Source organism: Epinephelus lanceolatus, chromosome 11 (assembly GCF_041903045.1).
Source record: "Epinephelus lanceolatus isolate andai-2023 chromosome 11, ASM4190304v1, whole genome shotgun sequence".
NCBI lineage: Eukaryota > Metazoa > Chordata > Actinopteri > Perciformes > Serranidae > Epinephelus > Epinephelus lanceolatus.
Genome location: NC_135744.1, coordinates 17,673,636 through 17,698,726, shown reverse-complemented (window position 1 = coordinate 17,698,726; position 25,091 = coordinate 17,673,636). Strand labels below are relative to the sequence as shown.

At 43.0% G+C, this 25,091-nt stretch overlaps 1 protein-coding gene across 2 annotated transcripts in view; it reads right to left on the bottom strand.

Moving 5' to 3' along the window:
* The window catches only part of klf8 (Kruppel like factor 8), an 86,988-nt gene that overhangs the window by 39,683 nt on the left and 22,214 nt on the right, over window positions 1-25,091 (bottom strand). For both annotated transcript variants that reach the window (XM_033649292.2, XM_033649284.2), the window contains exon 2: window positions 3,640-3,987. In XM_033649292.2, coding sequence (XP_033505183.2) covers window positions 3,640-3,987 — 348 coding nt within the window. The remainder of the gene's footprint in view (window positions 1-3,639; window positions 3,988-25,091) is intronic.

Genomic DNA, 25,091 nt, shown 5'->3' with positions numbered 1-25,091 from the left:
CACAATTTCTACTTTTCAAGAAAGCCAAAGCATCTGACGCTCCTGACCTTCATCGCAACCATCAGCCAATCATCCGACCCACCCCTCCTAATGTGCCTGTGAAACTCCCCCACCCCTCCAGGCACTCCTCCATCAATTTTGCTCACGCACTTCCTTCATTCCATCCACAGATCTCCATCTATCACCAATTCATCCCTCATTCTGTGCTCCACCCACCAATCCACTACCCACAGTTTCCATTTAACTCAGTTCATTCCCCTTCGATTGCTCCTCTACATCCTCTGCGGGAGAGAGGAAGACTCCCTCCATCCAATAATGTTTCCAAAATGGAATTCCTGCTTATTCTAAGTTCGTGACGTTAAGAGATATCACTGCTTTTTCAGTAGGATGAAAATCACAAATCACCCAGTTTTGAGGGCACCTTTTAACACACTCAAAATATGACAAGAAAGACATGAGTTAAGTTCAAGAAGAAGAGTTTAGAAAATGTTTTGAGTTGTTATAGAAACTCAGTGTTGACTTTTCATAACTACCTGGGAGTTGTCATCAACAAAGAACACATTACTTCTAAAACCACAGAACTATACCAGGCCTTGTACAAACATATGTGCTCAGGAGAGATATCAGAAAGTTATCGTTAACATGTTTACACCGAATACTGAGCATTGTGGTGCAGGTGAGGAGATAAAAAGTCCTACAGATGTAGAACTCACATTCTACACCCATGTCAAAGTATCTCTGACATTGAAAAGAGTGCAGGAGCTTTCAAAGCTTGAAAGTGAAAGAAATTTTGAATTCTCACATACTGTAAGCACTTAGTTTGTTATTGACATTTTGGTCATGGACCTTCGTCAAGTACCCAAGAAGCCAAATAAAGCTGATCACTATCCGACCTCAGTTGGGTCGTGTTCAGACAGCACTGATGCAGCGGAGGTTCAGACAAACACAAAACGGTAAAACAGCCGCAACTTTTGCTGCAATTTCAGACGATGTCACCCTGCATAATTTTGGATATGTACAAGTACACACTCCTGGTGGATTATTTTGTAATGTGAGAGCTGTAGTTCTACGGTTTACTCAGTGATCATGGCAATGACAATTATGAAAGGACTGCTGTAATGCTAACTCTGCTGAGTTGTAAAATCCTTCCTCGTAGAATAATAAACTGCTTCTGCTAAGCCTTCAAATGTATTAATCTGTTACTCAAACTGGACTTCCTGTATTGTATTTCATCATCTCGCTGGCACTCCAAACAACACATGGCCTCCAAAACAGTTCCTCGCATACTTTTTAACACAGGGCCGTCTTTGGTCTAAACCTCAGCTTAAACCTTTGCTTCTTGATCGATTCACATCTACCTCTACTGTGAATTTATTCCAGGTCCGTGTATTCATTGTTAAATTCTAAGACAATGCTCATCAAGAAACAGGAAAATTCATTACCACTTGAGTTTTGTAGTTCTGCCTGTTATATCAGTTGTGCTGTCACAAGACACAAGCAGTCACATGATTAGACAGGTTGTAACCAAGCATATACCTTTAACCAAATCATCTTAACCACTTCATCTGGAGGTTAAAGTGAAACTGAGCACATTTGAAATGTCAGTAATCATCCCTCCTCACACAGGAAACGTGTATGCAAAACTACTGTGCATATGGTAGGTCAGCTTTGACACAGGAAGTCAGCTGTGATGGAAGTTTAAACCTAACTATCTGGGTAATTATTTCACTACTCATGTTTGTTTTCTCTACCAAATATGTTTAGCTACAATTACAGCCTCGACAGTCTTGTTTCTTGCGTTTAGCACTTTTCCTGTATAAATATAGTGGATGTAGCGACCGTGATGTCACCCACTGGTTTGTGGACTCCTGTTTTGAAGCGCCAACTTGGATTTTTTTAGCTCCACCCCTTACAGTTTTCACGAATGTGGAAATTAGCCATATAGACCAAAACTATTTTTTGTACCACGAACTTTTATTACGAGGAATTTGTTTACCTGGGTAAAAGAATTCCTGGTAATCTGTGTGGTTTGCGTTTCCACCTCACCTCAAAGTTCCGGAAAATTTATTCAAATTAGCGTGATAACGTAGATGATTCGGCATGTGCCCTGTATTTGGGTCCGCCAGTTTGGCTGATTACATGCTGGTGTAGAGAGTTGGGGCTGTTTGTCTCAGCCAGCAGCTAAGTTTAAAAGTGTTTTAAGATAAGTGTCAAACTAAGTTAGTCTACATACAGACAGCTGTCATTTGACCTTATTAGTAACAATTCACTATCAGCTGAACTAGCGCGCTGTCCTTGTGTAAGACATAAAGTTAGTGACGGTGGATGAGAGACTGTGGACGGAGCATATTGAATATCACTGTCTACATGTTTACATGTTCATGCTGCTGAACACATGTATTGATAAAGTATTGGCTTCTTACTTGCTAAGGTTTAATGTCACTTACAGTAATGAGCGTAGCTGCTCAACTCGAGTTCAGCGCTGGCACAGAAGGACCGATACTGTTAGCCCTTATCAATACAACAGTCTTTGATAATTTAGCCCCGGGGCTAATTTAGTACCGAGTTTCGGTACTCATCCTTAATCAAAACACAAACAAAGTGAAGCTTGTAGAAATGTAATACAGTTTGCAGTGGCTGCCCGTACCAGGAAATGTGGAACGCTGCATGTGTGCTCCACTGATCAGTGTTCCTCGGCACACAGCCCCACCCCTCAAGAATTATGGGTAATCTGAAAGTCCTATCCCCCTACTAGATCATCTTTCCCGGGTAAATTGGGGCTGAGGGAAAGTTTTTTACCCGGGTAATTTTGGTGGAAACGCACGGAGGTTTTTCAAAATCCCGGGCAGTTGATAAAAGTTCTTGCGGTGGAAAAGGGGCTTATGTTTGTTTCTGCTGTAAAGTTCTGCTGGGGGTCTATGGGGATTGACTCGCTTTTGGAGCCAGCCTCAAGTGGCCATTCGAAGAACTGCAGTTTCTGGCACTCCCACATTTACTCCCTGGTTCAACCCCAGAAGTTGCTCATTGGTGTAGCCTGTAGCGATCTTGCCGTGTTCCTAGATTACAGCAATTAAGTGGGTAAGCCTGCTAATATTATTACAGAAATGAGTGATGGTCGAAACCACCAAATAGGACCCAGGTTGTAATAAATCAGAACTACTCTTTATAGTTGAGAGATATGAATTCGGCTTGCTTCTGACTCATCTACAGAGATCTGTATTATTAGGTGTTGGTGTGAAATAAAGGTCATGGCTATGATTTACATTTGGCTGCCAAGATCAAACCTGGATTCCCCAAAGTTGGAACACTAAGGGAGGTAAGATTTGTATAATTTGACAAATTAATACTCAGTTAATCACTGACTCATTTGTAAATCTTGTTGATGCCAAGAAAAGTATAAACACAATAAAATCCTCCTCCAGCGTCTGTCTGATTTTAATCCTGAGTGTGAACTTGACGTGATCAAACATGCCTGATCGTGAGCGAAGCGAGTAGGCGGCGGCCGCACCTTCCCACACCCACCTGACTCCCATCCACCTATCTGCCTACCAATCCTTCTGCTTCTTCACACACATGCCCTTCAGCCTCTTCGAATCAATCAACCAATCACCTCCATCCACCCTGTCACCCCCTCCTCACCGTGCACTCCATCTCCTCTGGCTCTGGTTTGATCTGTACAGAGGGCATGACTGTCTCGCCCCCCTCTGCCTCCTCCTGCTCTTCCTCCTCCTTCTTCTTCTTCACAGACTGTGTCGCCACTTCCTCTCGCTCCTCCTCGCCTGCTTCCTCCTCCTCTTCCTCCTGTGGCGGCCGAGGCCTGGTCACCGGCTCCTCCTCCTTCTCCTCCTCCACCGGGGATACCGGCGGCGGCGGTGATGATGACGACGGCGGCTGTTGCTGCTGGGTCAGGGTGCTGTGCTTGGCCGGGCTCCTCTGCTTCTTCTGGGCGCCGACAGCACTCTTCTTCTGCTTAGGAGTCGACTGGCACTGAGGAGGAGAAGAAGAAGAGACAGAAGGTGAGAGGGATCATTGACAAATAGAAGGGTAGAAAGTAGGAAAAGAGAAGACGGGGGTTTAGGAGGGGAAGAGAGGAGGTGATAAGGGGGGTAGTTGAGGATGAAAGGGGGGGATGGAAGAGAAAAACAGGGGAGGAAGGGTGAGAACAATGTAAAAAAAAAAAGCCAAAACTTCCAGGCCAGGGGGAGAGGGTGAAAGGAGGGGATTGGCCAAAGGATTTGAAGAAGGAATGAGGAGTAAAGTGGGTGGGGGAGAAAATTAAGGAAGCAAGAGAAGAGGAAGCAAAATGTGAAAAAGGAAGAGTACAAATAAGAAGGCAGTAGGGGAGGAAGAGGGGGAGGAAGACAGGTAGGAGAGGACAGGAAATGGCATGCTAGAGTTTGGAAGGGAAATGAAGCCTGACTACAAGCATTACCTCTGCTCTCAAAGCTGTCTAATGAAACCACCTCCTCAAAAATCAGCCAGAAGAGGGGGGTAAAAACACACACACACTGACACACACTCTGTTTAAAAAAATAAAAAAAGATAGAAAATTAAAGGCAAAGAGAGAGACAAAGAGGCAGAGAGACAAAAGGCCTAATCCTGAGGCTGCCAGTGAGGGAATGAGAGCGAAAGAGAAATAACAGAGGCAGTGAGAGAGAGCAGGGAGGAGTAGCCGTGAACTGACCCCTCCCTCCCTTTCAGCGGCAGGCAGGCGGACACACCCTTTTCTGGAAGCCGAGTGAGCGACACACACACACACACAGAAAGAGAGAGAGAGGTGTGGGGAGTGCCGAAGCAGAGGGACTCAACACACACACATACACTGCTACTAATACACACACCCCTTCTCTTATTTTCTGTCTCCATTTTCTCTCCATGTCCACTTCCTTTCTCAGACATCTACATGTACTACAACTCTATCTGAGAATTAGCAGTGCTCCTGTATATAGCTGGGTGAACAGTGGCGAATATTTACATTATAATCATCTACTTAAAGGTTTCTCTCTGGATCCCAGCATTATGTGACTTCAGTGTATAGTTAAGTGTAGCACCACTGTTTCTGCGCCACTGCTAATACACTTTTTTCTGTACTTTCCGCTGACGATTCATTTTCTCTCAATCTACAACTCTATTTATTGATTACTGAAGGTGCAGAATAACTTTGAACTTTGTAATTTCAGTCTTCCCCACACAAAAACAGCAAGACAATCAATTTAAATTGTGACATATGAAATCAACTGATTAATTCAGCTTTTGTTGCCCCACTTGTCTCCACACTGTGACCCACCGCTGGGTCGTGACCTACAGCTATTTTTAATCTACAATTGCTTTTTTATACACGTAAGAAAATACGCCAAAGTTCACAAATGTTAAATGTTGTTGAAACACAGGCAACCATATCAAAAATTAGTTTGATATTAAAACTGCCTGTATAGTCATTGAAATCAGAAAAGAAAAAGTCAAAAATCTAGGACGGAATCAGAGCTCGACTGAAAACTGTCTAAAATAAATATTCTGTTACAGAAATCGCTGTCAGTTCATTTTCAGTCGATCTACCGCTTTATGAAGGTGATTTAAAACTGCAGAATAACTGAACTTCAGTCTTCCCCACACAAAAGCAACAAGACAATCAATTTAAACCATGACACACGAAATCAGATCACCTGATTAATTTGGCTTTTGTTGCCCCACTTGTCTCCACGCTGCGACCCACCGCTGGGTCGTGACCTACAGTTTGAACACCGCTGACCCACACGAGAGGAAGTTGTAAAAAAGATGACTTCCCCTCCTTTTTTTCTTCTTCCCCTTTGCTGTCAGCTGTTGCTGATGTGAACACGGTCACAGCTGGCGTTTCAGTGGAATTTTTTCGACTTGTGGTTTTGAAAAGAAATCAGACTTTGTCACATCAGCACGTCCACACTTGAGCTTTACGTCTTTAAGTTTAAGAGCCTGAACTGTGAGCCTGACGTGGTATAACACAAGCTGAAACATATGGTTGGGGCTCAGAATGAAGGCGTGGTTGAACCTGGACACACCAAAGGATGATCGCACTGATTGATCCACCATGGCTTAGTATTGACCATGACATCCTATGTGAGCGGGCTTCAAACAGGAAGTGACAGTGAAATGACTTCTATCTTTCTCACGGTGCAGTAGACACTGAAACACAAACTAGGTCTCTACTTCCTGTCTGCAGCCACGACGCTGCTGTGCATCCTGCTGTCTGTCTTGGTGAATGTAGTGCTATGTAGGTCTGCCATCTACTGTAAGGACGTGAGGTACTGACTCCACGTGTAATAAAACAGTCAAGTGACACCCAATTATAAGTTCAGCATTTTGTATTTTTCTTAAGCAAAAGTTTTAACAGTAAAACCATGGACATGTTATCTGTTATAAAAGTTTAGTTACTGTATTCAATAAAGTACTAGAGTAAAAGTACTTACTGTTCTGTATACTTTCTTTCTTTATCCCCAATCCAGTGCTGCATGAAAAAAAATCCAGGTCAGCCTAATAAAGACGTAATCACTGGACTTTCCTCCAGTGACAAAGTGTTTTTGTCTATTATGCTGTTTACTGTTTTGTTCTGCCTGCGACTGCACACTGAGACTGTTGCAGGGCCGACATGTGACCCAGCTCCAGTGGATTCCACAGTGAGGTGTGGCCACAGCCAATCAGTCAGGGTGTGGCTGCAAGCACCACCCCTCCCACACACACAGAGGACACACGCTGGTCTCTCAGTCGGTGCCATTGTAATGGGACAGAGCCCCCTCTGTGTCTCTAAACAAAGGTAAAGGCAGCCCCATGCCACACCTTCCCCCCCAACTGGCAACCCACACACAGCCAGGCTCTGTAACTACACCAGACATGAAACTAAGTATCTTGTACTTCCCGTTCCATCCTCCTCCTTCCTTCCTCTTGTACAAAATTTTAAAAAGTCCGCTATCATTTTTTCAACCAGCTAAAACACTGAGGGTGACCTAGGTTTTGCAGAGCTGCCATTTGGCACCAACATTCAACAAATGTTCAGGATGAACTCTGATCTGATTGGCTGGATTGGCATGACGGCACACCATTTGAGAAACACTGGTCTGTAGAGTTAAGCTCCTTTTACACTGCCAGATTTTCAGCGAATGTTGGGCCGTTTTGCCGGCAAGCTGCGAGCGTTTAGACACACAGAGCCGGATTGGCGAGTTGATCTGAGGCGCCCAATTTTCCGCCTCGTAGAGTATATTGGCGGAACCTTTTTAGTTTAAAAAGAACAAGACGCCCTTCCGTCACGGGAGGGGCTGTTGATGACTTGTGGGAGGAGCTGTTGATGACGCACGTGGCGGTGGATAAACAGGAAACAGCTGATAGCAGGAATGAGCAGCTAGTAGCAAGAGGGAAAAAAAAACTTAACACACTGTAAAGATGAGCAACTGGGGAGACAAGGAATTGCGCGCCCTCCTTGCCCTCGCAAACAAAGAGGCCATTAACCGTAAGATGACGGGGACGGTGAGGAACAGGCCGACTTATGAGAGAATTGCCAAAGGACTGACCAGCCGCAGCTTCCCTCCCATGTCACTGTTTACACCACATGCTGAGCTACACGTTTTGTTACTTGCTCACGCCCCCCATTGCCCCGAAAAAGGCGCATTCTGTATGAACAAAAGTAGGTAGGCGGCATTTTGCCGCACTCCCCGATTTTGCTTTTATACTGCCAATGCTGAAAAAAGACTGATTGGGCTTTCCTGCTAATTTGCACAATTCCTATTTAGAAAGGGCTTTAGAGTGGAGAGGGCATCAATCAAACATCCTGAATTCTGAAGGTGCTCTGATAAATATGTTCCTACAAATTAACTTTTGTCCTTTACCTTGTTTTCAGTTCTGTTTTAAAGGTGGTTGTTCCAGCATGTTTTCATACTGTTCGCCTCTGCTGGCCTCACTATCATCTGTTCTCCTCTATGATTGGCCACTTCCTCCCTGCCTTTTATGTTGAACCTGCCTGCTCAATTTTAGCATGAATAAGAATGGCTCGCCCTCAATAATCACAACAATCCTGAATGAATTCAGTTGTCCTCATCACCTTCTTCTAATTAAGCTGTAAGGTCACCCAACAGAGAAAATGCAAACAGTTGTTGGCTGTTGTTGGTCACATGGAAACTAAGAAAGTGGCGGAGCTCACAGGTTTGTGGGGGGAATTTCACAAATAAATTAGATTTGGTTCATGAGTGCCAGACATGATACGAAGCACCTCTTTAAGTCGTGAAAGCATCATTGTTGACATTTTTAGGTGAGTGTCAGACAGTTTTAAGGAGGGAGGATTTGTTTTTGTCTGCTGGGAAGAACTGAAGGCTGCAGACGGCACAGCTGAAGGGCAAAGCTCCAGCAGCGGCTTTGAGGAAACAACCAACTTTCTACAGCCACCTTTCAAACCAACACTGGGGCGAGTGTTCGATATGTGGAAAACGATTTGTGATTACTTTTTGTTTTCACTTGATTTCTTCATGTCAGCTTATCTCACACAAATGAAGCAACACTTTCAGAGTAAAAACAGAATATCTGATATTCTGTCACAACCCAAGGCCTTAAACTCTGTAAACAAAACACTCACAAGTCATAAAAGTGCTAAGACAAGTAAGCAGAGTCCAGTGTACATCTGCTCAAAAGGTTTTAGATCGTAGGAGCTAAGTGCTGTGGCCAGACCTGGATCGAAATGGATTTGCAAACAATTCCTTAGCGTTTGTTTTAACCTAATCTGGTGCTCCAGCTGGGTGGAGTTCACACGGAGCCACGTAAGCAGTAAATCACAGTAAAAACATGCTAAATTGAAATTTTAAGGCGTCTGAACTTTCTGTAGCCGTGCCTCAGCATACAAACCACACCCATTCCACCACTGAGAACAGGACGAAGCAAATACTGAGAATCTTTTGCAAATCCGACTTGATCCACATCTGCTGGCAGACGAGGCAGTCAAGAGGAAGGAGTAACAGCGAAGGGGCCGGGAGTGTGTGTGTGTGCATGTGTGTGGAGAAAGCAGCACTAATGAGCAGTGATAGTGAGAGCCGGAGTGTATATGCACATGTTGTGTGTGTGTAAATGAGGAGTGACAAGAGTATGTGTGTGTGTGTGTGTGTGTGTGTGAGAGCTTTTCCCCAGAGGAGGGGTCCCACTGTGGAGTTCCAGGAATAAAAAAGGGTGGGGTGGGTGTGACCCTGTCAGCCTCTGATCCCACCACAGGAAGTCAGGGTGGGGGTAGAGAGGGATGTAGAGGACTGAAAAAAAAAAAAAAAAGACGGACAGAGATAGGACCTTTTCACCAACATGGCGTCACCACTGAGTCGAGGAAACCGCAAACCTTTCTATGACCCTGCTCAGCTGAAAGACAACATAATCAGATGAGTGACAATCAGCAACAAGCAATATCCAATGTTCCTGTTTCAAATGGAAGGTAGCCAATGCTCTAAACTTGTGTTCACACTGACTGACTTTTTAGAAGTAGTTTGAATGCTAATTCACTCGGAGCTGTGCCGAATCAAGCAAAGATGCATTCAAATGAGCTTCAAATGTATCGTAGATGTAATCAGTTTCTATATGCGACTTTTTCTGTAGCAATAAGTATGCTTCTGTGAGCAGATGTTTAGATCTTTATTGATTTACACTAGAAAGTTTGGAAATAAAAACATTTTAAAAAAGCTCCCTCTGGTGGAGAACATGGGCATTATATTTTGTGTGTAATTATTTGGTATGTTTGCTGATTACACTTAAATACTGGGCAAGTTTCTATATTAAATAAAAATATAACGATCTGTGATTTATCTTAGCAAATGTCGGCCAGGGGCGTAAAGCGGGATTTATACTTCTGCATCCAATCAACGCCGTACCCTACGCCATAGCCTGACATGCACCTCCCCAGAAATGTAACTACACGTTGCAGCGACACAGACCTCCTGTTTATTTTTGTAAGCTGAAACCATTTCCCTCAGTGGAAAAGAAGCTTTTATTTACTTTAATTTCACAGATAAGAAACAATAAATTGTGAAGACAATAAAGCCTCCACTAAAATAGTATTTTAAGTCTTGTGCGTGATTTATCCTGGCTTCATATGAGCAGAGGAAATCTCCGCTTGTCCTAATTTATACAATGTAATATGCCAAAGGCTTGTGCTAATAACGTTAGCATGTTGTATTTCTTTGGAAAACCTGTTTAGTACAAGACAGTTGTTTTGTCAGTGAACCTTGTGAGTTGTAATGGAGCCAAATTTTGTAACGCTACCTTTGTTAAATGTTGCTGTTGTCCCTGGCTTCATATGAGTCGAGGAAAAGTCTGCTAGCTGCTAGGCTAATTTATACAATGTAAAATGCCATAGGCTTGTGCTAATGACGTTAGTATTTGTATTGTATTGTTGTATTTGTGGGGAAAATATGTCCAGATAAAGACAGGTGTTTGTCTGTGAATGCTGCGAGTTAAATTGAAGCTGATTTGTGTACTTGTTTTAAATTGTCTCCATTAAGCCATGTTTAATGTGTGTTTAATGTGTGTTTTGAATCCACTAAACTTTACAGCACTTCATAGAAACCCCGCCGCTGACTAGTGTTTTGGAGGTGTGACTGCAGAGTGACACAGACACACCACCGCACAAGTGTAAATGCTCACAACGGCGTAGGCCGAGTGCGTAGGGTCTGCAAAGAGCTGACACACAAGTATAAATCCCGCTTAAAGCGCTCCTGCTCAGACCAAGCCCATCGTCAAACTCAGCCCTCATTATGATCTCTACACTTGTGAGCCAGCAGCATAAAGTGTCATAAAGGTCAACTGCCCCTTCCTAACTTGCTATCCCCCTACCTCTGGCACCCTTTCTCGGACCACGCTCATATTGAACTCTGATCTCTTTCTCATCTACACACCTTTTAAGTTTTGTCACTCTTATCTTTCACAGAATCAGTGATGAAAATAATCGTTAAACCTAAAAATCCCCAAAAGGAAACATCAGCTAATGAGGCCAAAACTCAGAGTTTGGTTTGTCGTGGAGTTTTTCTGCAGCCGTCCACTAGAGGATCAGTCTCTGGGCTTCAAACAGGCCAATCTCCACATTTTTAAAGATCTATTTTTAACCTGTGAAGGCTGAGTGAGCGTGAACTGAACACTCTGCTTCATCCTCTTATGGTCCCACACATTCACACCCGCTCAGAACAACCAGTCTGTTACTGCTGAGCTGAGGGAGCTGAGGAGAGGAGTCATGTCTTGTCAGGCTTCACTTTCTGTGTGTCCTGGTCTGGGATTCAAATCCTGCCACTACGTCATATAAAACAAGTACATTCAGCTCACCCACTTATCAGAACAGTTTAACAAAAAAATGTTAACATATTTATGCTGGTATCTTTCTGATGTGGGACAGTGAAAGTCGAAGGCAGTACCAAGAAGACAGACATGATGGAGACCTGAAAAGAGGGGTGCTGGATGAAGTTACTGCAAAAAATGACAGCGTCCCAAACGCTTTGTGTTCAGACATAAAGGAATACGCTAATAGAAATAAAGGTTAACAAACACCTCAAGTTTGGTGTGATCGTCTCTCCCCTGGGGCTCTCTCTGTAGAGAATTATTTTGCATTTGAATGTATTTTTCACACTCTGACAACACCTGGATCATGTGATAAGGTATATTTTAACACAATGTCAGTGATCACACAGACAGCGGGAGGTAAAAGAAAGGTGTATGGTTACAATTGTTGCTTCACTGCGATGCAAGACTGTGTTTTCAGATGTTATCATCTTTGAAGAGAGTTTTCGAGACGCTTCATTCTCAGTGGTAAAGGGCCAAAACAAAAAATTATCCACAAACTTTATCTGGACCAAAACAAGAACATTAAATCACAAAGAATGACATATCATTGTTTAGCCAGAAATAATGTTGCTAATGCCATTTTTGCATCGTGTTGGAAGATAGATCAGGTTGACGTCTTTTTGCTGCAACTAGGTTTTTAAAAATCCCTCGTCACATTTGCCTTCACCACTTGGGAATGATAATTGATCAGCAGACAGCCCGGTTACCGAGCCTAGTAACCCTCTGTTTTGTTACCTGTTCTGTTTGTAAAATAAGAGCAAAATTCATGACATAGTTGTTCTCATTTTTATATATGTCAGTTTCTGTTGTCAAGAAATTAACTATAAAATAGTAGTCAAATAGCAGCTCATGAATACTGAAATCATTAGAGTATTTTAGAAACGCAACGTTGTCTGACAACTGCCCACCTGGCCGGCGACGTCATTAAATTCACATTTGTGAAGTCGGGTGACCAGATTTCAATGTCTAGATAACGTCTAATGCCGATGTTAATTTGCCATAGAATCATTACGGATGGAGGACGTTGATATATTGTTGGTTTTAAGTTGTGTTGTTAAATATCCAAAATCCACTGTCATCCAAACGTCTCATGCCAATGTCATCTTGACATTGAATATCAACATTTCGTCATGACATATGGAAAACCCAACGTCGGCAACGCCCACACAACATGAAATTCTAACATCATTTAACATCTGTCTGATGTAGGAGCCCACCGTCTTCCTGACGTCATATTTACGTCCAGTCCCAGCTAGGTGCAGTGCTGCGTGATGGGCTATACTGATTTAAAATAAGACATCAGACAAAAGTTAGATGTTGCCTTTGAGTTTTGCAAAATTTCTGTTTAAAAAAAACCAAGCCTGGGATTTGAGATTTATCCCATCTGGAGACTGAGTTTAAAAAGTTCAGCTTTTAAGGAAGAAAAACATCACAGGACTGAAACTGAAAGAAAAAGATTGATTGATATTTTTTACGATTTTCTGACAGACATTTCAAAAGCATAACCAGCCGATGTAAATCCATTGTTACACTAGGAAATAAAAAGCATTTGCTTAGACTATTTTTTACAGTGTGTGTGAGAGAGAGGGTGGGACAGAGACACTATCTGGGTCAGTGCTCTCCTCTCTGTCACTGCTGCCTCTCTCCAACACCCCCGGCCGTGTGTGTGTGTGTGTGTGTGTGTGTTTTGGGCGGGGGGAGGGGGATTGCCCCAGTCAGCCGCACTATGTTCATGCCCCCAAAGGGTCCACACACACACACACACACACACACACACACACACACATACATTCACATGTACACATATACGATTCATGTCTGGTTATGCCCACACTCATGAATGCACACGCAGCAATATTCCAAAGCAGTCCCAAAGTACCCAATTGAAGGCGCACACACACACACACACACACACACACACACACACACAGTCCTTCTCATCACATGTGCAGATAAAGATAACTTGGCTCCGTTTGGCTCCAGTTTTTTTGTTTCTGTCTGTTCAACTCAGAGTTTCCTTTAATAGTTTTGTTATTTAACTATGCAGCAGCAGCTTCACTGTCATTTGATGTAATTGCGAGTCTAATCAGCGTGAGAAGAGGAAGAGAAACAACCGAAATAAAAAGAAAGGTGGAAGGGTTTTTTCCCCCAATAATGGCCGCCTGCTCATACCGCTGTGGGTTCAATCTCAGTTCATAGCGGCGTCTAACATCAGCATTCAGATATAAAACAGTAATTTGTCAGTGCAATGATTGCAAAAGCAGTCAAAGTGCAGGTTCAGTCACGGTGGGAGTTCATGCATCTTCAAAGATTTTATGGCATCTTTGGGATTACTTGGATACATTTCAGTAGCGAGAGAAATAAAGGGACAAACACATGGTGCTATGGGCGTCCCAGGTTGGTTACAGATTGATCAATAATGGGAAGCGTTAGCATAAAAAGGTCTCCCAGTCACCCCTTACACCAAACTAAGTCTGACCCATGGCTTTAGAAAAGTTTCATCTGCTGCTCCTGAGGTGGTGATGTTCCAAAGATGGTACCCTGTTAGATCCAGATTAAAAGCTTGAGGCTTCAGCGTTTTTGGATTTTAGCACACAGAAGTGGCACAGAACTGATTCACTGGTATGGCTCTTTGTGATTTTAAGTCTTTCTTGGACATTTTCTGCCTTTATTGGAGAGAATGTAGAAGCCATTACCAATGCCATCAATCTCAGCTGCCACTGTGTTTACATTGGAAGCAACAGAGGTGGTGTCAGCAACCCCTCACTACCTGAAAGAACCTCTAAATGCCCTACAGCACTTCCTGCTATTAAACTCCACTACAATATTTGGATACATCACATTGTTTTTTTACTTCCTCCATCAATAACTGGTCAAACACCTGAGGCAAGTCACTTATTTAGCCCACAGACAAGATTAGTTCATGTGCAGGTCAGGAAGGTCAGAGCCCGTCCTGATACTACAAAAGCCACAACTGTGACTTCAGCGAGACCTGTCCTCATCAAACACGGCTAAAATGTTTGTGACACCTTGCTGGCTGGTCAAACTGGCCAGTGACATTTCGGCAGTCTATCAACTGTACTGTACCTTAAGATTTCCTGATAGTTTTACCTTTAACTATTTCAATTTAATATAACTAGAGACCACTACAGTAAATGGGTATGTGGTGCAATGGAGCACATGACAGGAGAGAAGTGAGTTTGGTCAAACAGGTGAACTGTGCCAGATTTATTCAAGGCTTGATCAGTGGACGGGAATAATTGATTGAAACTGGGATACAACCATCCGTGATTTATAATGAGTTGGGCCAAGGGTGTTAGGTAGAGGGGGGGGGCTGGCAGGAGGTGACCACAGGTGTCAAGTTTAAACAATGTGTTATATGTGCAATTTCAATTTTAAAAAAACAACTAGTAGCAGTTAGCATCTAACGTCACATGAGAGGCAGACATGAGCCCTTTTTAAATAGGAATTGTGCAAATTTGCAGGAAAGCCCAATCAGTCTTTTTTCAGCATTGGCAGTATAAAAACAAACCTACTTTTGTTTATACACAATGCGCTTTTTTCAGGGCAATGGGGGGCGTGAGCAAATAACAAAACGTGTAGCTCAGCATGTGACGTAAACAGTGACGTACTCCAAGGGAAGCCGTGGCTGGTCTGTCCTTTGGCGATTCTCTCTTAAGTCGGCCGGTTCTTCACCCTCCCCGTCATCTGACGGTTAATGGCCTCTTCATTTCCGAGGGCAAGGAGGGCGCGCAATTCTTTGTCCCCCAGTTGCTCATCTTTACAGTGTATGTCAGGTTTGGGTTTCCCTCTTGTTACTAGCTGCTCATTCCTGCTATCAGCTGTTTCCTGTTTATCCACCGCCAGTGGGTCGCACGTGCCGCGTCATCAACAGCTCCTCCAACAAGTCTTCAGCAGCCCCTCCCGTTGCGGAAGGGCGCCTTGTTCTTTTTAAACTAAAAAGGTTCCACCAATATGACTACCCTTGGAGGCAGAACATTGGGCACCTCGGATCATCTCGCCAGTCCGGCTCTGTGTGTCTAAACGCTCGCAGCTTGCTGGCAAAACGGTCCAACATTCGCCATAAATCTGGCAGTGTAAAAGGGGCTATTGCTGTGGTACATGTCATGCCAGTCACTCCTCTTCTGCTTCCACTATGCCGCCATGCTATCGAAAAACAAAACACAGTGGGGCGCATTATGCCGCCATTATTTAATTCTTTGTAAAAACACACATGCGGAGCTACATAGAGGCCCATTGCAGGATCTCTGTGTAAATAGGGCTATATTAACACCTGGCACAGTACTCAAAACCCCCTCAGTGGTACTCCCCACTACAGTGGGTGTCACTAGGATCACATTTTGCCATGATGACACACACGCACAGATTTACAAGGTGAAAACAATATCAGCCACGCTGTCGCAGCTGGTAATGAAATACAGGGCCGAGAGAGAAGAGGAGAGAGGGTGGAGCAGATAAGTTGGGAGAGGGCAGGGAGGTCAGTTCCCATTGGTTTCCACTTGAAGGTCCAAACATTGCACAACTCCTGTAACTGGAGTCCCTAACACACACACACACACACACACACCGCTAACACACAAACACACATGTCCCTCCCCTTGCAGCCTCAGCCCTGAGAAGCAGGAGGACCCCCTCTTAGGAATGGAGGCCTCGAAGCAAAATGAAGCAAACGTCAATGTCAGTGTGTGTGTGTGTGTGTGTGTGTGCGCACGCACACACATACATATGGTGTAAGAGCGATTAGGGTCAGAAGCTTTTGGCCTGCACTTCCTTTACATAGACAAATTCACACATGCACAAATACACACACTCCCCTCCCTTTCTCATTTTTTGCCTCCTCTTGACCTCCCTTGCTGTGTGTGCATGTGTGTGTGTGTGTGTGTGTGTGTGTGTGCGTGTGGATGGGTGGGGCTTGGTTAATAAGTCACAGAGATGAAACGGGCAGCTGGGTGTTTGGTGGAGGCTGGTCGGGCGCTAAAGGGCCATGCCACCAAAAATCTGTTGTGCAACAGGAAAATATCAGAGGTTGTGTTTAATGACATGTTGCTAATCTCCGTTTAAACACAGCCGGAGTAATTGTTTATCCTGACATTTTCTTTTCCTCAAAAGATGTGTACAGACAGTCAGACAATAAAACATTCCTCCCGTGACACTGTGATTTTCATCCATCCATTCATTCTCAGCCTTGAATGCTTTTCTCGTCGTGTGTATGTTGTGTGCAACTGCCTGCCACGTTGCTGTGGCCTGAGGCTCGCTGTACCAAGCTGTGCCATCTCTATACTGTTAGGAGAGGAGAGGAGAGGAGAGGAGAGGAGAGGAGAGGAGAGGAGAGGAGAGGAGAGGAGAGCCAGTATGTCAGCAGTGAGTCAGAAAACAGAGTTAAAAGGAGCTAGGAGGAGAGGGGAGGTAAAAAGAAACAGAAGTGGATGAAAGAGGTGTGGGCGAGGTAGAGAAAACTAAAAACCAGAGTCAAGACAGTGTACAATGTGAAACAAAACTGAGAGGGAAGAGGAGTAAAAGGAGGGAAACTTTTCTCACCCTCTCTCACACAATTGTGACCTTAGAAGTCGTCTTCCTCCCCCTCTTTCTTAAACTCAGAGCCTTCCATTCTCTCTCTATACAATCCTTCCCTGTTTTACCTCAGTAACGTCTTTGCCATCACAACATGGTAATTCATTTCTAATAAATTCAGAAAAATAATAAACATCTAAAGTAAGCGTCACAGACGGATGATGTTGTTACATTACATCATCACATTCAGATACAGTAAAATAAAAAGTACACGTCCGCCTCTGTGACAGAGAGGACAAACTTATCTCCAGTTCCCCAACCACTCCCTGACAGTTTCACTCCCTCCACCCCTCCTTCAGCTGAGGGGGGGGACCACCGCCTCTTAAAGGGCCAGGGTCCTACTAAGAGAGCTGTACACAGGGCCGGGCGGCGGGCAGGAGATGTGCTGCAGGAAGTTCAGGGCTGTAGCTGCTCTGACGCTCACTCGAGGAAACAAGAGATGTGAATCCTTTGAATCCCACACGCTGAAAGATAAGATGTGCTGAGTGTCCATGAGCCCAGGTCACCATGGACACGTGGTGATCTTGATAAACCTGTCACCATGGTAAGACGAGGAGTACAGTTACCAAGAGCTGAGATGGCACAAGTAAAACTAAACTTTACATCCAACAAGTATCCATTGGCTACCTGGTTCAAAGTGGGGTTGCAGCTAAAGATTATTTTCACTGCATAAGGGCCAATGTGGCGTCTTAACTGTAATTTATAGTTGTAGGTTGGCTCTATGCAGAGCCTGCTCTGTTGTAATTTATGCTTGTGTAGTGGTGTGACTGTGCACTGCAGTTACACTTCCAAAAGGCCTGTGACATTTTACATAACGTAAATTAGCCTAGCAGCTAGAGGAGTTTTGCTCTACTCATACGAAGCCAGGAACAACAGCAACATTTAACAAAGATTACTAAATTCTGCTTCATTACAACTCAACGTGTTAATGTTATTAGCACAAGCCTATGAAGGTTTACATTGCATAAATTAGCCTCGCAGCTAGCGGACTTTCCTCTACTCATATGAAGCAAAGATAAATCACACACTGGACTTAAAATGCTATTTTGTGGGTGCGTTATTGTCTTCACAATTTAATGTTTCTTTTCTGTAAAATAAAAGTTTACAGCTCTGCGTTGCCGCAATGTGTATTTACATTTCTAGGGAGGTGCACTGGTCAGGCTACAGCACAGATCAGTTAATGCTTGCCTTTTCAAAACCATAGTTAAGTATCTAGGTGTCAATTCACAGTAAGCAAAGGTAGAAATTACAATATAAATGCTACAACAAACATTAAATGTACAGTATGATATGACATCTAATATTACCACATATTTAAAGGGAATAAACACAAGTTTCATCATCTTTACTGATTGAAAACTGTAAGATTAAAAACCAACAAAGGTTCAGTTTTCCAGAATTTAGAAAAACAACAGCCTTGCTTTTACCATTTTTTTTCTGTTATCAAGATAGTTTTTATTAAACAAACAAAGAAAAGTCCGCACACTTCGAAGTGTGCGGAATTTTCTTTGTTTGTTTAGTTTAATTCTTTTAGTCCAGCACCTTCTTCGCTGTTTGGATGTGCGCGCCTGCTCTTTTTATATTCAAGATATTTTTTATTAAATATAAATCTACAGATATAAATCTCTCTCTCTCTCTCTCTCTCTCTCTCCCTCTCTCTCTCTCTCTCTCTCTCTCTCACACACACACACACACACACACACACATACACCTTATCTAACTTCAGAGTTGGTTCGAAGTGCAAACAAAGTCAAAACAAAAGCTGATGCCTGCCTGTCATGCTCAACAACAACAGGAGGGACGAGTCAACAATGACCAGCCAGTGATGTTAAATAGCCACAGGGTCAAAGGTCACTGCTGTTTCACAATACCGTCTCTGCGGAGAGCATGAAAAAATGACATGCAAAGAGAAAGAGACAGAAGCCAAAGACAAAGCTGGTGAAGTTGGAGGAGTGAGATGGAGAAAAGTTTGATGGAAGGAACTTTGTGTGTAAATGTGAGCGGTGTGAAGAGAAATTTAATTTCTTTCATTCATGTTGCCAAAAACGAACAGACTGAGGAACATTGTGATGATGATTCACTCTGCTCGAACACACACCAAAAAACATTTTCATTTCGAGGAGTGCATCATTCCTAACCGAAATCTGAGTTTCAATACCAATTACACTTTCACACATTTTTACCTTCGCTGAGGTGGTTATGTTTTCACTTCAGCTTGTTTGTCGGCAGGATTACAGGAAAACTACAGGCCAGATTTTCTTGAAACTCACTGAAAGAGTGAAGCACGAGCAAAGGAAGAACCCATCACATTTTGGAGCGGATTTATTGACAATGCAAGATAGGGCATTTGGCGTAGCGTAGGTCCGCGCTCTCCCAGTGCTTGTCTGGTTCAACATTTAGTCACCTTAACAGGAAAATGTAAATAAATCCAAATTGAGCAATATTAGACCAGAAAAAGATTTAAAAAATAAAATAAAATTGATGAAGCATCTGTGCCAACTTTGGGTATTTGATGGACAAGGGTCAGAGGTAAAAAAGTATTGAGGTCTTACACTTACAACAAAACTATCACTCTGCTTATTTACCTTAAGCAGCTATATTTGTATTAAAACTCTCAATACTGACTGACAGTTTTATATGATATTATATTACAACTGACTTAATAAATCTACCCCTTCCCATTGTAATGATCTGTAATCATCTGTTGCCACCCAAACAAGCCATTAGGATAAGCATCTGAGAGCAGCATAACCAAGCACCCGGCAGCATCCACAGACTTTCCTGCGCCATATCTTTCATGTCATTTCTTTGACATCCACGAGGAAAAAAATGCTGCAGGGTGTTTTCTCTGCTGTGGAGAAGCCGACCGAGACGAGGTGGGAATCACTGAGGAATCCTGCAACACTGGTTCACTGTCAGGTTCATATTTACCATAAAATAACACTTAACAGAAAGAAATGACAGCACTAATCCAAACACTGCTCCACACATGGGTCATTTAAGGTTGCTTTGCACTGAGCTGTATCAGTTATTTTTGTATGAGCTGCACATTTTGTTTTTGTCTTACTTGTTCTTTCATAAAGAATCGTTTTATTCATCTTGTTTTACTCTATTCATCCTTTGAGTCTCAAACATTTAACTGTATGATGTTTTTAAATTTTTGTTAATGAGATGCATTTGAGATCTAGTGTGTAGGATTTAGTGGGATCTAAAGCACATAGGAGAGTTACGCTCACTGACGCAAAATTGTGAGAATGCAAAAAACCCAGAGGCCCTATCTAGAGCCAGTTTGTCCATCCTGGGATACTGTAGAAACACCATGGCGTACTCCATGAAAGGGGAGCTTCACACCTGGGACATATAATCACTTTATAAAATTGTTTTGGATAACATGACACCAAATCATTTGCCTCTATGCACATCAAGCAGACATATAGCAACATTAGCATTCATCAAAGTCGTGTTTGTGCCCACCTGATGAATCAAAGGCCAATATTCACTCTCCTTTTGGCTCAGGTTTGGTCTCCACCAACTCCTGAGGGAAATATATGGTTCTTTAGCCATTAAATGGAGGTCATCCCTATGTTCCCCGGGTCCTATGTTCCCCCCTATGTTCTGCAACCGGGGGACATAGGATCCTTTTTCCGAAAATTGATAACTTAAGGCTTATTTATAGTTGTGCATAGGCTCTACGCAGAGCAGACGTTTTTCCACACAGCATGCTATCGTTATTAGCATATGCCTATGACATTTTACACTGCATACATTAGCCTAGCAGCTAGCAGAGTTTTCCTCTACTCAAATGAAGCCAGGAACGACAGCAACATTTAACAAAGCTAACGTCACAAACATCACAAATTTCTCCATTACAACTCACAAGGTTCACCGACAAAACAACTGTCTTATACTAGACACATTTTCCCGACATATACAACATGTTAACGTAATTAGCATAAATCTATGACATTTTGTATTGCATATGTTAGCCTAGCAGCTAGCAAACTACTACTTTGTGGGGACTTCTTTGTCTTCACATTTTATTGTTTCTTGTCTGTGAAATGAAAGTAAATAAAAGTTTCGTTTCCACTGAAGGAAGTGGTTTTCAGCAAAACAAAAGTTAACAGGAGGTCTGCGTAGCACAAGTAACATTTCTTGGGAGGTGCGCGTCAGGCTACTGCATAGGCTATGGCGAAGGCTACGGCGTCAATTCGCAGAAGTATAAATCCCGCTATAGTCTGTCAGCTGTTTGGTGGCATACTCTGGGTTTATCAGTTTCCTGTCTGAAAAGAGCTGCCTGCTGGAAATGGGACTAATGAGATCACTGAGACTGGACTATACAGTAAATGCGCAGTAAAACCGAAACAATATGGGCCTTTGTGATTTATACTCCTTTGAGCAAATGACCCATTTCACATTACACATGGTCACTTGGGCCTTTCACTAAATTTTAGTAATACACGTCCCTGTTGTTGTTTAGCTTCAGCTTGTGACCACTCCTGCTCTTTGTTAAAGCAGTTTTGTCAGTGTTTGCCAGATGTTACCGTGATTTTCCAGACTCTTTCCATGTTGACACTCTGGATTTTTTGCATTTGCTGTTTAGGCTTGGTTTATTTGGCCTCTTCTGGGGCTCTGTTAGTTGACTCATGTTGCTGCTGATTGGCTCTTTTATGGCCGACAGATGCTGCTTGTTGGCAACCAGCCAGATTTGACCCATCTCTGTAGTGTGTCTGGAGTGTTTGTAACTGCAATTTAGTTACTTCAGACCTCTCCTTGGGTGTGTTCACGTTATTTTTTCCTACCTCGAGGTCGGTCCAAAAGTAGTGACATACTACCATCTTGTGATTCCTTGAAATGTTGGTCAAAAGAAACAACAAACAGACTGTACATATGCAGAGAAGTGCAGAGGAGAACTGGGTGTGTCTCCATCTGGTTGGCAGAGAGTGAGAAAGCAAGAGAGACCTAGAAAGAGTGAGAGAGAGAGAAGCTGCCTGGCTGTTATCACACCACACCCTGTTGACGCAAAGTCGGCCGCTACTTCCCTACACACCCTCTTATCCGCACAAACACACACACTAGACAAAGTTAGTGTACTCTGCACTAAGTTAAACACATATTACCCCGTCATACACATACATGCACTAACACACATACACATACAGACACACACGTGCCCAAACCACAAAGTTGTGGTAAGAGCACTTCTCTAAAGCTCACACTGAATTCAAAGCGCCTGTAGGCCAGAACTAACCTCAAACATGAGTGAGTGTGTGCAGACACACACACAAACATTCACAGGATTTACTTTGCTGTCTGAGAGGCGGTCCAGGCAGACATTTTCAAAAAGAAACTAATAGTTGTTTCATCTCCATCAAAGGCCAGTACGACCCCTTCTACTCAACACAAGTGAGATATAACAGATACAGAGATATAACTCGCTTCTTCTTTATGTTATGACTAGGTTTTGCCTCCTTCTGACAGTAGGAGGCGACAAGATAAGATACTATGATGGCAACAACATTCAAGAAACATCATGGTTTGAGTCCAAGAACAGTGGACAACCAGGGCCCACAGTAATTTGCCTTTTCCACCAATTAGCATGTATTAAAAAAACACTAAAAAGAGGCAACAGAATCCTTTTCCAAGTTCAGGGTTCTGTAGCAAACAAGTATGCTTTTCTAATTTCTTTTTACTGGAGTGTAAATTCATTGTTACAAATTCATTGTTACAAATGTACTGGAAAACAGGGTTAGTAAACGGTAGAAAGCAGCATGGAGGCCTGTGAAAATGATCCAGTGGTTACTTCTTAAACCTGTTATTATTCAGTCTCTCTTCCAAACTCAGTGCCCACTGTTTTGGAGCAATTTTCAAGGGAACATTTCTGATAATGGTTAAAAAAATGTAGAACAATGTCTCCACATGCCCAAGATGATGTCCTCAAATGTCTCAAATGCCAAGGATATTCTATTTACTGTCATAGAGGATGAAACCAGAAAAAATCCACCTTTAAGAAGCTGGAATCAGAGAATTTTGACTTTTTTTCTTCCTAAAACTTCTCACACTTACCTTTCTGGAAATTTTATGCTTTTCTTTGTTTAGGTTAAAATGCTATTAATAAGCTGATGGCACACTAAAATGTAAGTGAATTCCACCAGAAATAAAAACTCATATACCATTCTCATGGTTCTAAGAAAACTCCGGCCAATCATTGAATTCGGACTGAATGCAATGATTGGCCAAGCGTCCTGTCTGTCTTTCCCGCGTGGAGGCCTCCGCTCACGTAACATCTTTTAGTTTGCCTCTGATGTAACATAGGCTATAATGTTATATATGACAACACAGCATCCAGTTGCTAATGGCTAACGTTAGCCTACTGTAGCGTAGCCTCTGAAACATTAACGTTATCTTCCTTGTGCGTTTCCACTTACTAGTAACGTTAACGCTACTATCTAACGTTAGTACTGTAACCTTGTTCTAAAACTCATCAGTCATCACTGACTCCGGTTGAGTTTTAAAACTCTAGGGTTGCGTTTGACTGTCCTGGTTGTAACATTACACTCGCTCTCCTCTTCCGTGTATCTAGCGTAACCTTGCCAATGCCTACGTCTATCATAGACGTAATGAGGACATAAGGCTTGTTTCCACCGCAGGAACTTCGGGGTAATTTTACGGGGCCAGGGCCGTTGGTGCATGTCTCCACCACAGGAACCACCCCCGAAGGACAGAGTCCCGGAACTTTTACAGGGGCTAAACAAGTCCCTGCCTCGGGGTAGGTACTCAGAACGGCCCCGAAAGACTCCTGGCTGGGGCTTGGGGATTACTTGGTGCTGATTGGATATACTCAAGGAGGGATGTGACGACAACAGAAAGCAACAGAATAGCCGGCATTTTTAGCTCGTTCATATAGCTTCTGCCGCCATCTAAAAAAAACTCACTAAATGGCCCGTGAAAAAAATATTTTTTCCAGCGGATATCTTAGTTACAATATGATTGAGCTAGCAAAGCAGTTTTGTGTTGATATGTGTAGTATTTATTCAGTTATGGGAAGTCACGATGTCTAGAAAGCATCAGCTAACAGCAGCAGCAAAGCTAACATCAGGACGTCATCTGTTAAAAGCCTCCCGTTGTCGGATACGACATGAAACTACTCCAGTTAGCTCAATCATGTTGTAACTAAGACATCCGCTGGAAAAAATATTTTTTTCACAGGCCATTTAGTGAGTTATTACATTGGCTAACGGCGTCCCTACGTCGCCCCGGTCAAAATGGTCGCGCAACGATTACGTCACATCCAGAGCCCGTAACTTTACAGGAACCTTCCTCGTACTCTGCTCTCTCAGTGGAGACACGGCAGTTGAGAGGGCCAAGCGAGAGGACGTTCCTGTAGTAGTTCCTGCCCCCCAAAAAGTACCAGGAACTTCTTCAGTGGAAACGGGCCTATAATAGAGGAGGGGGAGTAGGCCTTTGGAGGGAGGTGGAGTTGCAGGAGGAGGGGGATGGGACTTTGGAGGGAGGCAGGAGTTGTGGATGTTCAAATTTTTTCTAAGTGCTGTGTGAAATGCAAGAGAGGTAAGAGTTGCTTTAAGCCAATTAACCAATCATCAATTAGTTGCCGATTAATTTAACACTTGTCAAGTATTCAATAATCAACTAATCAAAAGGGGCTTAAGGGTCTTCCAGGGTCTCCTGGGTTCCTATTATCTGAGACCATGACTGTGATTCGAGTCAGGCTGGGTCTAAATTATACCAGCTCTATTGTGTCTAATAGAATTGAGTATAGCTTCAGTATGCTTCAGACAAATTAGTTTGTACTAAATGCTGTCCCAAGTCTAATGGCCAAAGTGTTTATGCTTGTTCCTGATGGCTTAACTTTTGTTTTGGATATCTTTATTTCAACTATATGAATCATACAAATGGGGATAAAAGTGCATACTTTTGGATAGCAGTTAGGTTGTGCAAGATCACTAAGTTATGAAACCATAAGGAGGCATTTTATTAGACACAAATGTCCAAAGTTAAAGTTTCTCCCATCCAACACTCAGGTGGAGGTCACTGCTGGCCTGACAAATATCTCAGAGTAGATGTCAAGGCTCCACCTAAAGCTCAACTTGGATATGAAGCTTGTGAGGATTTTAAGGTTAAGACCTGTCCATCACCTCTGACATTAGCCTTCAGCAGGG